At 39.7% G+C, this 17,526-nt stretch overlaps 1 protein-coding gene across 1 annotated transcript in view; it reads right to left on the bottom strand.

Moving 5' to 3' along the window:
• Positions 1 to 14,328, bottom strand: part of stx18 (syntaxin 18) — a 30,250-nt gene extending 15,922 nt beyond the window's left edge. The window contains exon 1 of the mRNA XM_062457050.1: positions 14,086 to 14,328. Coding sequence (XP_062313034.1) covers positions 14,086 to 14,238 — 153 coding nt within the window. The 5' untranslated portion in view covers positions 14,239 to 14,328. The remainder of the gene's footprint in view (positions 1 to 14,085) is intronic.
• Positions 14,329 to 17,526: the final 3,198 nt, after the last annotated feature.

The raw sequence follows: 17,526 nt of genomic DNA, 5'->3' as shown, positions 1-17,526 counted from the left end.
AAAGGGAGAAAACCTCTAGTTTCATTCTAGGGCTATTTCACAGGGTTGCATTAGGGTACATAGAACAGCACCCGGGCCATTTTCAGCCCAACCAATGTGTATACCCTATTCGGAGACCTTAAGGAACAGTGTGAAATACCCTATAAAATCAGTCAATGACCCCTTTAATTAAGGTCTTGGAATTCACTGCACTCATTGTGCATGATTCCATCAGATGGGTAGGCTAGTTCTTTCTTACATCACCTGTAGCCTTAGCAGTAAATTACTGCATTTTGTATTCACGTACTAAAAGTTAATGATTAATGTGTCAGCATTTAACATGGAAATTACAATCTCTCTTATAATGCCAGGAATCTGTGTGTGTACAAATTAGAATGGGTTTAGTTTCCCACGATCAGCTCAAGAACCGGGCACTCTGCAAAGTTCATTTTCTGCATGTGTCCTCTTTATAATCCAATGGAGTGCAGTGCCGCGATTGACATTGTTTGGATAAGCATTTCAACATTAAACTAGAGAGGGTACAATTTCTGGGGAAATTGTAGGGTGTGCTTGCTTGCGTTGGTTGCAGAGGGGTCCGTTTTTTTTTTATATTTCTGTATATTTTATATAAAAAATGCATAACCTACTTATTATTTATAAAGATTACATAGATTTAAAAGCATAATTTTTTCTGCTCATTCACAACTCAAAATACTAAGGCCACGTTGAAGGCCGAAATATGCTTCTGCGTCGCCGTTTACGGATGGGCGGGCGCACGGTTACGCATGGATACGGACGGATAGACTTTGTTTATGGTTCTCCGTAGGCTGTGGGTGCTGAAAACGATTCACCGCCAGAAGAGTAGGTGGCGCAACGTTTTTTTGTAAGTCGTTGTCGAGTGTTTAATTACCTAGGTTATCGAGAAGTCGGAGCAAATTTACAAATTAGCCGTTTTATCAATAAAATACGCACATTTTCAGCAACTACACTGCCCATTTCTCGTCACATTTTAATTCAGATGCTGATTTACATGTACTGTTTAGCTGAAATATGAATTCTAAAAACTTACAGCAATGGCGGTCAAAGGATTCTGTTCGTCCTGTTTATTACGGCAACCCCGCCCCTGACGCAAGCGGTTCTTAATACTGACCAATCACAGCCATGGGGGTCTCCGTAGCTCTCTGAAATTACGACGGACAGTAAGAAAATTCAGGAGGTGCACGTCAAGGTGTCCGAGGCTATCCGATGGCTGACGGAGAGCTCGTAGAGGGCGTTCCACGGAGACGAGGGCGTTGCCATGTGTCCGTTTTTTGAAAAACGCAGAAGCATATATCGGCCTTTACACATAGCCGGGTATTTACAGAAACGAATATTTCTGCCCCTCCGTTTTTCAAAAATAACGTCGTACACACAAGATCCGTTTTCAAAAATGTTTCTGTTTACATTAACCCGCATAAATACGCCCCCGAGCGCTATCATAACTATGCCAAACCTGTAGGCGGCAGTGTAACGAGAAGGATAAAGCCATGCAAACCAATCAGAATTCTCAAAATCAACAACAACTACGAATAACACGATCAACTTACTTTTCCTTTCAATAGTAAATATGGCGCGAGGTTCATTTGTTTGGATGATTCAATAATAAATGTAACGCTTTGCACAAATGTAGGGGAGACCGGGGTTGGTTGGCACACTTTTCACTGTCTGCCATATTTTTTTGGCATCATTTATGTTAGAATATTCTAACCAGCAGCAAATTAAACGTTATGGTCGAAGCTATAATTAATATATAATATGTTTAAAAGTACACAAATATTTTCTAAAATGTGGTAATTTGTGATAAAGTCATGTTGTGCATTTGTGCCAACCAGCCCCATCACGGGGTTGGTTGGCACAATGTTAAAATGCTATAGTTACACAAAATGAAGCAAGCAATAGAAACAATTTGAACATTTAATAAAATAGTTTAACCAATTAATCATTCAATAACATGTTTTATGCAATTCATTAGAAGGAATGTATGTATTAACCCTATCCCTAATCCTCAGGATTAGGCAAAAAAGACTGAAGAACGGAATGTTGACGACAATGTTCTTATTAAACAACATTTAAAAGGGACAATAACCCCAACAGTAGCCTAACAGTAGCCCTCCTAGTAGCCCCTCTCCCCCATCACACCTATAATACATGTCTTGCCACTTTTTGATTAAATTCCTATATCTTCAAAATCACTGTGCCAACCAACCCCGCTCAAATTTAACCCAACTTTGTGATTAAATGATGTTGGCTAGCTACCATTACTCATTACAAACTTTCCAATTTTAAATGAAAATGTAGCTGATTCCTATGTCTATTAACTACATGTAAAAAATATATATATATATCTTTAGCTGACACAGTTTTATAATAAATTTAGTCCACAGACCACTTTTTTACTTTTGATACTATAAAAGTGAAATGTTACCCTCACCAAAACAGTTTGTGATTTTCAGATGTTTTAACATAGTAGATGAGTGCAGGTCGAGAAAGCAAACATTTTGATGTTACAATTTTGTTTCTGTGACCTTCAAAACGACCAAAAAATGCTGTGTGCCAACCAACCTCTGTAGCCCTGCAAGAGGGAACGGTGATCAGCAGCCTCATAGTTGAACCAAAACGAATACATTTGGCAGACTGGTGTAAAAATGGACCTAGTCTCTATGACTTAAACGTAATTTTAAGTTTTTCCCTTGTGATATTTTCAGGCATTTAGCCTAAAGAATGCATTCATTCATTAATAAAGAACCGCCTTTGAAGTTTATTCTAACAACGATGTTACCGGCAGATGGAATCGCGTTTCAAACAGTACCATCTGCTAACTGAAAATATGCCCCCAAAAACATAAATAAGCTTGACATTTATTAAGGGGAAATCCCTCATTCATAAAAAGCTCAATGGTAGCGATCATTGCCAGAAACAACGCAAAATGCGATATAGCCCTGTGTGGAGAAGCTGCCCCGGTAAATTGTACAACTACAGTACAGTACTAGACTGTGTTGTCTTGGTAGCGATTGCGTTGGTTGAATTCGATGTAACGTTCCGTTGTACGGTTTAGGCTGAAATTAATTATTTTCATGAACAGATGGACAACGTTTAGGCTGTGGCAATGGAGTTCAGGTTAGTAGTCACAGGTCAGATAGTTTCACCTATTGAAAGACTTTTGATTTAAGTAAGGGTAGTGCCGAACATGTTCTGTCGCCGTTTGACTTCCTACTGTAAACAGCTGTGGAGATGTTTTTGTTAGCTAGCTACGAGTGTTTCACGTGGGCTACAGGCTGTAGCCTACAGCGTTGCAATGAGCTACACTGGTTTGAAACCACAGGTAATGATAATTTCACCCACAAATTGTTAACTTGTACTCTAATGTCATAATAAATCCTACAACGAAAATGCATTTGTGAGGAATGTTTATTTTAACGATTGAAAACCGATGCATCATAGACCGCTGTAGTATGTGTTGCCCGGGCAACAGAGGCTAATGTCACCATGCTAATGCTTCAGTGAAATAGTAGACTACTGTTTCCGAAAGTAGATGTACTTCCTTAATAATATCAGCTTATATTGTACATTACACATCACAATTGTGTGTCATATCACTAACAGGGTTTTTTCTGCATAGAGAAAATTTTGGCCCTAACCCAGGACACCAATTTATCCTAGTGAGCTATTCTCAGTGCTGGAAATCAGATTTCAGTGACTGCGTAAAAATATACAGAATTTTTCCTGTGGCAAGCGGTTGTCAGATTTGTCTCAAGTTTAAACAGCTGTAATTCAGTTCTATTTTGACATGTCAAGGTGATTGTGGTCTGAAGATAATCTGTGCCAAATTAGGTGAATATTTGGTATTCACCCAAAACGTTTTATTCATTCATTCAAAATGGCAGCCACATCAATTCAGCTGGTATCACAATTTAATATGTGTCAGACACGGGATCGCCCCCTAGAGGTTAGATGACACAACCTTTTGTGGACCTCTTTGAAACAGGGTCCCGAGCACCAGTACCAAGTTTGTTGTCAATTCAGCGAATATTTCCTGAGATATGATCTTCATCGCCGACTTTGATCAGCTTTACCGGAATGTGAAAAGGTTTGTGAGGCTTGATCTGAAGATAAATGGTGCCAAATTTTTGATTATTGCAGCGCCACCTAGAGGTGAAATGGCATGACCTATTTTGGACCTCTTTAGAACAGGGTCCCTAGTCCTTATACCAAATTTGGTGTCAATGCAGTAAAGAGGTGCTGAGATATGACCTCACTTCTTTTATGGTGGCTTGGTTGACGACTTTGATTGACTGTTCCAGTCAAAAGGTTTAGATAATCAAAAAACATGTGATGTATTTTGTGAGGCTTGGTCTGAAGATGATCTGTGCCAAATTTGGTGAAGATTGGACAAACTTTATAGGAGACGTAGCGAAAAAAACATTATATTCAAAATGGCGGCCACATCAATTCAGCCACATCAATTTGATTGCTGTAACTAACAAACGGTTGCGAAAATCAAAGCTCCAGGGGATAACTTTTGTGAGGCTTGGTCTGAAGATCATCTGTGGCAATTTTGAAGAAGATTCGTCAAGAATTGTAGGAGGAGTAGCGAAAAAACGCTTTTCCTTAACATTCAAAATGGCGGAGAATCTATATGACTGGGTATGACGTCATAGAGTGCGTTGAACTTGTCTTGATCCAGGGAATCCAATGATACCTCATTTTGGAAAATGCGGCATATGGTTCAAAGGTAACGTGTGTAAAAGCACCTTCAACTTTGACCCATTGGTGGCGCTAGATGGTTAGAATGGGAGACATGAAACTTGGTGAAATTGATGAGGGGACTGGTCCCAAAGAGTGTGCCAAATTTCACAACTTCTGACCATGTGGTTCTAGGGGCTGCCATAGACTCCCATGGCAGATGTATAATAATAATAACTATAGAGGGTACAATTTCTGGGGAAATTGTAGGGTGTGCTTTCTTGCGTCGGTTGCACAGGGGTCTGTTTTTTAATGACATTTTTACAACTAATATTTCTGTATATTTTATATAAAAATGCATAGGGCCTACTTATTATTTATAAAGATTACATAGATTTAAAAGCATCTTTTTTTTGCTGCTCATTTACAACTCAAAATACGAGTTAAGTGTAGAATGAAATATGACGTCTTCTCATTTCCCCTGCAAGAGGCAGCCTCATAGCTGAATCAACGAATAAATTTGGCAGACCGGTGTAAAAATTGACCTAATCTCTATGACTTAAACGTCCTTTTAAGTTTTCCCTTCTCGTGATATTTTCAGGCATTTAGCCTACTCATATTGCATTCATTCATTAATAAAGAACCCCCTTTGAAGATTATTCTACTATGTTACCGGCAGTAAAGATGGAATCGCGATTCAAACATTACCATCTGCTAACTGAAAAATGCCCCCAAAAACGTAAATAAGCTTGACATTTATTTAGTGGAAAATCGCTCATTCATAAAAAGCTCACTGGTAGCGATCATTGTCAGTAACAACGCAAAATGCGATATAGCCCTGTGTGGAGAAGCTGCCCCGGTAAATTCTACTACGGTACAGTACTAGACTACTGCTGTGTTGGTCTTGGTAGCGATTGCGTTGGTTGAATTTGATGTAACGTTCCGTTGTACGGTTTAGGCTGAAATTTATTATTTTCATGAACAGATTGACAAAGTTTAGGCTGTGGCAATGAAGTTCAGGTTAGTGGTCAGAGACTTTTGATTTAAGTAAGGGGAGTGCCGAACATGTTCTGTCGCCGTTTGATTTCCTAAACAGCTGTGTACTGTAGATGTTTTTGTAGTGTCTCGCGTAAGCTACAGCGTTGCAGTGAGCAACACTGGTTTGAAACCACAGGTAATGATAATTTCACCAACAAATCGTTTACTTGTAATGTAATGTCATAATAAATCCTACAACGAAAATGTATTTGTGAGGAATGTTTATTTTAACGATTGAAAACAGATGCATCATAGACCACTGTAGTATGTGTTGCCCGGGAAACAGAGGCTAATGTCATGATGCTAATGCTTCAGTGAAATAGTAGACTACCGTTTCCGAAAGTAGATGTGGGCCTACTTCCTTAATAATATCAGCTAATATTGTACATTACATTTCACAATTGTGTTTCACATCAAAAAGTAAAATGAGTAAATAGTTATCACCCTGGCCTCTTTGCTTGTGGCGTTTCTGCAGCTGCCTTGCAGTAAAGCTATAGTTAGCCTAGCTATCCCCCAAGTTAACAGATGCGAAACGAATGTTCTGCTACAGGTAGTCACGCGTGTTTTCGTGACGTTAGTGACGTTAGTAACGTCAGTGACTGTGGCCAGCAAATTAGCCACCGTTAGCTTAACTTTTCGCCACAAAAACTTAACTTCAGCCTAAACCATGCAACGGAACGTAAATTCCAATAGAAGCAACTCAATCGCTACCAAGACGAAACTTTTGACACCTACTTTGTCTATGTAGGCCAAATATTGACTGAGTTTTAGGGGGGGCAAAAAGAATAATAATAATAATAATAATAATAATATATATGTGAGAGAACAAAGGTTGTGCCCTTGCCGAAGGCAAAGCACACCCAATAATAAATATATATGTGAGAGAACAAAGGTTGTGCTCTCGCCGAAGGCTTGAGCACACCCAATTATAAGAAAAGGTAGAAACACTTGAGGTGGCTGCGCCGCTTCGCGGCTTGGCCACCAATAATAACTAGAGAGGGTACAATTTCTGGGGAAATTGTAGGGTGTGCTCGCTTGCGTTAGTTGCAGGTGGGTTTGTCCCCTTAAGTTTTTCCCATTTAGTGATATTTTCAAGCATTTAGCCTACTCAAGAACCCCCTTTGAAACAAGCTACTGTAACAACGTTGTCACCGGCAGTATTTCAGATGGAATCGCGATTCAAACAGTACTGTCTGCTAACTGAAAATATGCCCCCAAAAACGTAAACAAGTTTGACATTAATTTAGGGGGAAATGGCTAATTCAAAAGAAGTTTGCTACGTACAAGCTAGCTGCTGTTGCTAGCCAAACGTCATGAGGGGATTGTTTGAAAGCGCCATAAATGAGAATGTTTTTTTTTTTTTACATAAAGTTTAGGCTGTGGCATTGAAGACAGCGATGCACCACGCAAGCTTGAGTTTAAATACATTATTTAATGTGACATTACTTACTGTACATGCAAGTCTTGATTTGCTTAAATGTACAAGTGCTGCTAGTACACCACAGCACGATACTCGCTGTGCAACTGCACATCAATCTATGCGTCGTTGCTAACATGTGCTGACGTGTTGACGTAGCTAGCACTGAGTACCCTTCGTTGACTAAAGGCACTTTTTGCCACAAAAACGTTGTAACCTCCTAAACCGTGCAACGGAACGTAAATAAAAATACAAGCAACGCAATCGAGATCAAGACGAACATTTTGACACAGGCGTTGTCTATGTAGTCCAAATATTGACTGATCCTTAGGGGGGCGAAAATAAACAATAAAAATAAATAATAAATATATATGTGAGAGAACAATGGTTGTGCTCGCCGAAGTCGTGAGCACACCCAATAATAATAATAATAAGAAGAAGAAAAGGTAGAAACACTTAAGGTGGCTTCGCAGCTTGGCCACCAATTTCCACTCAAAATGCTGACAAAAGTTTGATTTACGATTTCCAACGCAGCCTCCATTGGTATTCTTAACCTGGAATGATAATATATAGTGTTTCCACTATGGCTAAATTTCTGCCGCCACGGTATCAGAAATCAGGCTGTACAAAATTTTAGGCCGTCTATCAGCAGTGATTGTTAGAGTGCATGTCGGAGAATTGCACGGACACGCGCTTCACACCGCAGTTGAGATTGCGTGTGCGCGTCCTTGAGAACTGTAAGTCGTATATCTTATGTTGTCAGTTCATCTAAGCCTGTTATTGTATAAGTCTATAGTTCTTGCAAATTTAAATCAAGTTAACTGGCGATTTTCGTTGTTTGTATTCTTCCCCTGCTAGCTAAATTGCACATGTCGAGGGTGGGGGGTGGGGGTGGGGGGGAGATGCAAAACACCTGAGAATAAATACATTGATTAGATAAAAGAGAAAAAAAGAATATATATATTATTATTATTTTTTATTTTTTTTTGAGCATCGAAGACCCATTTTGACCCAGGTAAAACCCTGACTAAGTAAAATGAGCAAATAGTTATCACCCAGGCCTCTTTGCTTGTGGCGTTTCTGCAGCTGCCTTGCAGTAAAGCAGTTAGCCTAGCCATCTCCCAGAAGTTAACGAGCTGCTAAACTAATGTTCTGCTAGAGATAGTCACGCGCATAGATATATCTCAAGACTAGATGTCTTACGGCGGAGTCTAGAACGTCCGCACATGGCAATCTTGCTACAGTCAACTCGCTCACCCATAACATTGTGTTGGTGCTACATGTGCTTTTTAAATGACCATAACTTGCTCAATATCAAACCAAACCGTTTAAAAATCGTTTGAATATTGAGGTTTGTTATCAACGTATGATAACAAACCAAACCGTTTAAAAATCGGTTTAATATTGAGCAACCGATTTTCTGTAGTAAGATGGCTGCCATGTGCGGACGTTCGACTCCGTTGTCCTGCAACGCGGACGAGACATCTACCAGAGCCTGTTTAAGGAGAGCCTGGCCACTCCCTATTAAGGCCCATTGTACCGAATTTTGTTGCAGTTCCACCAGAGTTCCACTGGGAGTGATCGAGGTCGAGTGCAGAATGAATGGGAGTCTATGGAGCTAAACGGCTAAATTTGTCTCTTTCACCTGATTGTCGTTGAGAAATATCAGATTTGATTGTAGTTTTTGCATGTTCAACATGGATTACAGGTCTAAAGTTGAATGAACGAGTACTTATGTCCTTTCGATTTCTTACAGTGTAAGTCGTTGTTGCCCATAACACGCTAGCATTCTGCTAACGAATTCTGATTGGTTAGTGAAGGACTGACTACAACCAGAGATCCCGCTTGATGGCATCCGAAACAGAACCAGAATGTCAGAGCATTAGCAACATTAGCAACAACATTATCAAACCAAAACTCTTTCTAGCATGTGTATTGACAGGGAGAGCCTAACCTGTCAGCTGTGTTGTCGATGCCTCGAGAGAAAAGTGGAAGTAACCAGAGCTTGCCGTCAAGCAGTATCTCAGGCCGTACAATGTGTATGACGTCAATGACATTTTAAAAGGCTTTTTAGAACAGAAAGGCGACTTTTAAAAAAACTATCACCCAGCGGTGTGTATTTTTTTCGAATTCAGAATTCAAATTACTAGACAAAAAATTATATCCTGAGAAAAGTGGATTTTGAGGGGTATAGCTCCATAGACCTCCATTCATTCTGCACTCGACCGTTAGCGACCTCATATGGAACTAGAGTGGAACTGCAACCAGTTCAGAACCTGGAAGTTTCCCGAGAGTGCATCTACCCTATATATATCTATGGTCATGCGAGTTTTCGTGACGTTAGTGACGTCACTGACGCTACTGTCAGTGACTGTGGCTAGCAAGTTAGCCACCGTTAGCTTCACTTTTCGCCACAAAAACGTAATTTCTACTTAAACCGTGCAACGGAACGTAAATACAAATACAAGAAACTCAATCGCTACCAAGACAAAACTTTTGACACCTAGGTTGTCTATGTAGTCCAAATATTGACTGAGTTTTAGGGGGGCAAAAAGAATAATAATAATATATGTGAGAGAACAAAGGTTGTGCCCTTGCCGAAGGCAAAGCACACCCAACTAGAGAGGGTACAATTTCTGGGGAAATTGTAGGGTGTGCTCGCTTTCGTCGGTTGCAGGTGGGTCCGTCGCCTTAAGTTTTTTCCCATCTAGTGATATTTTCAAGCATTTAGCCTACTCAAGAACCCCCTTTGAAACAAGCGAACCCCCTTTGAAACAAGCTACTGTAACAACGTTGTCACCGGCAGTATTTCAGATGGAATCGCGATTCAAACAGTACCATCTGCTAACTGAAAATATGCCCCCAAAAACGTAAATAATCTATTTAGGGAGAAATGGCTAATTCAAAAGAAGGCTAGCCAAACTTCACTGAGTGAAGGGATTGTTTTTAAGCGCCGGAAATGAGAATGTTTCTTTTGACATAAAGTTTAGGCTGTGGCACTGAAGCCAGCGACGCACCACACAAGCTTGAGTTTAAATACATTCTTTAATGTGACATTACTTACTGTACATGCAAGTCTTGATTTGCTTAAATGTACATGTATGATGCTGCTAGTACACCACGGCACAATACGATACTCGCTGTGCAACAGCACATCTATGCACGTTGTATCCATGCGTCGATGCTAACGTAACAACGTTGTCACCGGCAGTATTTCAGATGGAATCGCGATTCAAACAGTACCATCTGCTAACTGAAAATATGCCCCCAACAACGTAAATAAGCTTTACATCTATTTATGGCTAATTCAAAAAAAGTTTGCTACGAGCAAGCTCGTTGCGGTGGCTAGCCAAACTTCACTGAGTGAGGGGATTGTTTGAAAGCGCCGGAAATGAGAACATTTGTTTTGACAAAGTTTAGGCTGTGGCACTGAAGCCAGCGACGCACCACACAAGCTTGAGTTTAAACTTTACATACATTCTTTAATGTGACATTACTTACTGTACATGCAAGTCTTGATTTGCTTACATGTACATGTATGATGCTGCTAGTACACCACGGCACAATACGATACTCGCTGTGCAACAGCACATCAATCCATGCGTCGTTGCTAACGTCTGCTGACGTGGTGACGTAGCTAGCACTGAGTACCCTTCGTTGACTGAAGGCATTTTTTGCCACAAAAACGTTCTTGCAAGCGTCCTTGCAAGAATGGTCTTGCAAGTCCGCAAGGACTTCTGGGAAATCAGAAGCGTTCTCGCTGGTCAAGTCACCATCCAATGCATCCTTGATAAAAGGCGCGGATCAGGAACATTTCCGGGTATTTTGGGCGTTCTTGGTGACTTGTGTTCTTTGGATTGGAACTGTACTTGGGCAATGAAAGATGACGTCAAACGAGTTTGCAAGAACACAAGAACAGAAAAAAACGTGGATTGATAAACAGCCTCTGTCTTGTGACTCCACTAATCAGCTAATACCAATCACCTGTGTGAGAGACTGAGTGGTGCGTGTCTGTCGTTGCCACGGTGATGGTGCAGCTATGATTGCTAACGCGCTGAGGGCAGAGAATAACAAATGTAGCTAGAATCCACACCTCAAACAAGTTAACCTACACGCAAAACTATACGTCCAATCCCAAAAATAAGGATATTTTCCAAGACCCCAGACTCTGCCGAAACCAGAGATGTCCGAAATACGACTCTACCGGCAGTTTCAAAATCTTGTTCTTTTTGCTTTCTCTGACGATGTTGTCACCAGATTTGCATTGGTCTCTATGGGGCGAGAGTTGGACTTTGTCTCGCTTTCGTGGGGCTGTGAACAAATGTGTACGTCTGTTGGATTCAACAGACCACTGTCTACGACCAGCACAAAATTAGCTATCTATTGATCCAAAAACAAAGCATGAAGAGCGAAAATTGTGGCAATGTTGGCAAACTAGAAATATTTTTTCAACAACATCCGAAGCTCCCATCCACTCTAAAGGCCCTTGCACACTGAGTGCGAAATTTTCGTATGTGTTTTTTCGCAATCGTCAGCCTCAACATTCGGTGGCTCTGAATTGCCCAAAAAACTATAAAAATGCTGGCTATGGATGCGAATACGCAGAAAATCGAACCCGATCCTAACTTTTTTTTGACGGACGAAAGTTTCGGAGGCAGTGTGTAAGCGCGATTGACATAACGTGGTCGTATTTATTTTTTAATGTGCGAACATTTCAGATACGAATTTCGGACTCAGTGTGCAAAGGCCTTAAGCGTTTCAGTCTGCACTCTAGGCTTTCACGTACACAGCCATGTAAATCTCAGAAACGGTTTGAAAAAGTCATGAAACATAATCAGTGATATTGAAAAAAGTTGAATAGATATCAAAAAGCTGAATTATTTAAAAATTGTTTAGGGTTTTGTCAACATTTTACAGTTTAAATGGTGGCTCTAGCTGAAAGATTGAGGAAGAAGAAGGATTTGGAAGTTGAAGAAGTTTGAGAAGATTTGAAAGGAAACTCCATTGGAAACCCATGTAAAAAATATTATGAATATTGATTTATATTAATTCAAGCATAAGAAGTACAAAGCTGAAAAGTCATAGCACCCATGGCCTGAAACTGCAGAATTTTTTGATAGCTGAACGGTTTTAATAGCTGAAGACTTGAAGGCGCTGAAAGGTGCCACGGAAGAAATATAAGAAAAATAATAAGTTGATTAAAGATTCAAAGAACAATACTTGGAATGCTGAAGCAGCATTCCAACAAATATCAGAAAAAGAGCAGGCAGCAGAGTGTGCCACTCTGCTTGCTGCTCATTCATAAAAATCAAGAAGGAGCAAACATTTTAATGTATTTCAAACTGTCATAATTCAAAATTGGCTGAATATTTGAAAAAACTGAATCACTTGGGAATAGCTGAATGTCTTGTGAACATTTTAAAGGTTGAATGGTGTCTCTAGCTAAAAGTATGCTGAAGTAGTTACGTTTGAAAGAGGAGGAAGCTTTTTAATGATTTGAAAGGATTTACCATTACTTTTAATGGGAGAATAATTTGCACAAAAACCTTAATGTATTAAAAAGTATAAATGTTATTAAAAAGTGAGAAATGAAAAAAGTCATAGCACACATCTCCCGAAGGAGCTGAACGTTTTGATACAAAAATTGTAGGAATCGGTGAAGGTATGCAGGACTACTTAAAGGACAAAAAACAGCGGAAGAACTAAGAAGTTGAAAAACAATAGTGAGAATGCAGCATTCTCACTATTAACAGCATTCTCACAATTATAATATATATGTGAGAGAACAATGGTTGTGCTCGCCAAAGGCGTGAGCACACCCAATAATGAAAAAATAATTCGCCTCCAGTTTGGCTTGCTCTCTTCGAATCCCAGCCCCTTCACTCTGATTAGTCCGTAGCGAGTTTCCTTTGAATATCTCGAAATCCAGGCACTCTGCAAAGTTAATATTTTGCAGGTGTCCATTTTATAATCCAATGGAGTGCAGTACCACGATGAACTAATGGAATTAACAAAGGCATTCGCAATGAAATATATGTGTGTCACAGACCACATTATTGTGGGCACTGTGCCCTAACAGGAATCTGTGTGTGTGCCACCAATTTTATCACGGGGACTATGCACTATCTATAGTTCAAGGACACAATATTTGTGTTTCACTGACATATTCACTGATTGCATCAAGGCACTTTGCACCAGTATATCCGAAGGCAACTGTAAAGCAGGCAGACAAGACAGGTTCTGTTTGATTAATTCTGTCTCCATTGAATTAGTGGAAACTTTCCAGAAATGTATAGGGAAAATTACTTAACATGAACGCAATAAACTGGTTAAATTCAGCTTCATACAAGCCTAAATTTAATGTAGATGGAGTGACCTTTTCGTCAACGCTGTGACTGTTCTGATGATGGATTAGCTTCAAACAGGAGGCTGATTACAAATGTATACAGCTCGGTGGCTAGGCTTCATCTGTTTAGAGAGCTGGTAGACCAACTGGCGTTCATTTGTTGTAGTTACACAACAATATAACATTCATCAGATGACTAGGCAACAATATTATGTTAAATTATCAGAATCTAGGGTAGCAAGACAAGGTTTAGAGTAGATAGTGACTACATTGAATGAAAGGTTTAGCTGTCGCTAGATACTGACTTCTCGAGTCCAGAATGAAACAAAGTTGGCCATCTAGGGCTAATGATCTAGCAACCTGCGGTGTGGAAGATACTCGTAGTAGTAGCTGGTACTATGAGCACATTTTAGCACCCACAAAGATTGAATAGTAAAGAATATAACTATACTGGCGTGAGTAGTAGTTAAGTAAATGTAGAAGTTTAGGACTCAGTACTTGTAGCCAGCTAGTAAGACTGGCGTTAGAGCTAGCTACAGACAGTAGAGTTAGCTAGCTCTAACGAAATTGTGAGAAGACTCACCACTTCCTTCGCTTTGGGAGAAAATCCATTCTTCGTTTTGCTCCTCTTGAATATGTCGTCTTTCGGAGATTCAATCCCAACTCCAATGGCCTTGTTCCTTGTTTTGACAGTTTTCACACTGGCTTTAAAAAGCAGAGTTATATCAACAGCCATGTCTAAGTAGTGAGATATGCTAGCTAGCAAAGTTTCCTGAGCTCCACTGTCAACAAAGACACGTCACCACAGAAAAACGTCATACTCGTGCGACACACCTCACGTACAAGAGCACTGAGAAGAGAAGCGTTGCAACCATAGACATATGTTGCAACCTCGACTAAAATGGGAATATGCAACAATTAGCCTAACGAATATTAATAACAAGTCATTAACAACAATCAATTGATTATTTATTAAAATATACATGTTAAATAATATATTGTGCTCATTAAAGTTATGCATTGTGCTTATTAAAGTTATGAACTTAGAAGTGTGCCCAGGCTTAAACATTGGGTCTCACACTGAGTGTGGGAAGCAGGCTGTTCTTTGTGTCTCTCTCTTCGTTTTCAGAAACAACCTTGAATTAAAGTTATGCATTGTGCTTATTAAAGTTATGAACTTAGAAGTGTGCCCAGGCTTAAACATTGGGTCTCACACTGAGTGTGGGAAGCAGGCTGTTCTTTGTGTCTCTATCTCTTCATTTTCAGAAACAACCTTGAAACCGGGTGGAGACGGCACCCGAGCAGGTGGGACGCGTAGGCAAGAACAACTCCCTGATGCACGAGAGAACAAGCTCAACCCTTTTTTGATACTTGTGTTTCAATTGCACTGTATAAATATATGCTGGGGAGGGACAGATAGCCAGTTGGACTTCGTGAACCAGCCCAAACTCTGTTGCGGGTAGGGAAACGTAGACAACCCCAGAGCTCTGTACTTGTTGATTTCCAACTGCTGCATTAAAGCTGATATTATCGGACCTCTGCGACTCCAGACCACTCTTTCTAGAACACAGATTTGTGTCATTGAATACTATCATTACATATTGGAATAGACACATAGATTTTGAATCCTTCAAAGTGTATTTATATGCTACTGTAGTGCTAATTATGATTACATTTTAAGAGTAAATTCGCAGATCAACATTGCATAGACAATGATTGATTAATGACGTTTCAATGGAGAATTGGGTCATCAAAACGATACCAACAAATATATGAGAGAAGATTAATGCAGCGTTTATTGGCCTAATGTGAACTGATTTTACATTGCATCAAATGGTGTGCAAATGTTAGCCTGGCTCTGCCCTCCTACGTACTTCCGCTCAATTTGGATTTTGTGTACTAGGTCTGGGATTTCAGTGCATCAGTCGGTTTTCAGAAACACATTTTTTGTAGGTCCAATCAGCGAACAGAGGGAGTGGCTGAGAACGATGACGTTGATGTCGTGCACTAGTTTGAGTTGTAGTTCAGTAATGGCGGCGGAGAAAGATGCGAGCAAAGCTATTCTGCGGTTGTGGCAACGCTGCCGAATATCCATAAGTTAAAGCCAGAGCAAGAACAATCCTTGCTGAGTTTTGTTGGTGGTCATGATGTTTTCCCTCCTCCCCACGGGGTTCGGGAAAAGTTTGATTTTCCAGCTACGGCAGCTAGCTCCGTGGTGAAGGAGTTGGCTAAGGCGAACGCTAGCGATTGGTTATGGCAGATCAGAGTGGCTCTGGGCAGATCCAATAGTTTTAAACTTCAACAGAGTACCCGCCTTCAAGGAAGTTAATGCTTGTCAATGGAGCGATCCCAGACCCTCTGTACAAATGAAATGTACGAGGGTCTGGTTAGGACCAGGCTATGCAAATGTGTCATATAAGTGGAAATTGCAGTCAAAGTCTGTTCATTATTTTGTGAAGACAATGGAACAGTATGAATAATAGCATTAGTATGACCTTCTAATATGTGCCTTTTAACATTAATTATCTTTTTATTACCAAATATTTTTTATTTCCGTTAAGCGTATAACTAAAATCCCTGTGTATGCTCTATGAAAACACGATTTAGAACTGTACCTATTGAATTGAAGAGTATTAGGCCTATTACAAACTTTGAAGAAATGGCACGATAGCATTCTGGCTACTGATGGCATTTTCATCTAGAGTTCTCAATTTAAAATGTAAAGTTAAAAGGTTAACAAATATTTGCTCTTGTCATTTGGAGTATTCACCAACATACATATAAGCTACAACACTAAAACTGTCAAGTTTGCCAAGATAAGTAAGGCTAAAATGATATTCTGTCCAGACTAATGTAGCCATTTTAAATTTAGTCATTTAGCAGACACTCTTATCCAGAGCGACTTACAGTAAGTACAGGGACATTCCCAGAGGCAAGTAGGGTGAAGTGCCTTGCCCAAGGACACAACGTCATTTGGCACGGCCGGAAATCGAACTGGCAACCTTCAGATTACTAGCCCGATTCCCTAACCGCTCAGCCACCTGACTTTACATATATGTCTTATAAAACCTGTTTATTTGCATTTCACTTGTGTTGGCTTTTAGATGCCTATTCAGAGGGGCCCAAAGTGTTGAATAAAAATGTATTTGGTGTGTGGTTTGCTCATTTCCTTTGTTAGTGTAGCACCAGATGTTACAGTGGTCTCCTCTTCTGCAGACTCAGCTTTCTGAATGTTTATGTCAGTCGATTTTTCCCCATGCAAACTCTTGCCTGTAAAAATAGTAGAACCTTCATGAATAGAGTTTATTGCCATAGAACTGTGACAAGACTGGCTATTGGAAGCAAATGTGTCACTATATTATTATAACCAAGAATTCTAGCACCTAATAAATGTATTACATTCAAAAATACCATAGAAATGAAGTGAGGTGATTCCATTAAATATACCTTAAATTAGTTACTTTCAGTATAATGTACAAATATTGTTTCCACACAAAAACATATATTAAAATATATATTTAAAATATATACATTGTTTAGAAATAAATGATTTAAAGCTTTTGTGAAATTGAATAATTAATATGTCTAAATAGCTTAAACCTAAACGTATAATACTTCAGATAGATCTTCAGAGAAGAAAAATCTCTTTTGACAGGGAGGGGGGAATACGTATGTGATGGTATCTACTACCTCTCTGACAGATGAGTCATGTTGTTGCATGCCCTCTGGGCAGTCCACTTAACTTCCTAAAAAGGAACCCCTTAATCTCCACTTTCTCTTTGTTTGGATGATTATCTGGCCTGACAGTTCTGACCATCTTATCTTCAGAGGACTCATCCATTGACTGTTTGATGTCACTTGGTTGTATCAAAGGCTCTTATCTCTCAGGCCAGAAGCTATATCCTTCTTCTGACTGTTTGGAATGGAAAAAAAAGAATCATTTGAGGGGTGTTTTGGATGTATCATTTGTTGTTTCATACTTTGTATCAATATTGTAGATGAGTAATTGGAGTAAAACAAAAAC

The sequence above is a fragment of the Osmerus eperlanus genome, chromosome 1, assembly GCF_963692335.1.
Source record: "Osmerus eperlanus chromosome 1, fOsmEpe2.1, whole genome shotgun sequence".
NCBI lineage: Eukaryota > Metazoa > Chordata > Actinopteri > Osmeriformes > Osmeridae > Osmerus > Osmerus eperlanus.
Note: the sequence above shows the minus strand (reverse complement) of the source record. Positions and strands in the feature narration are given on the sequence as shown.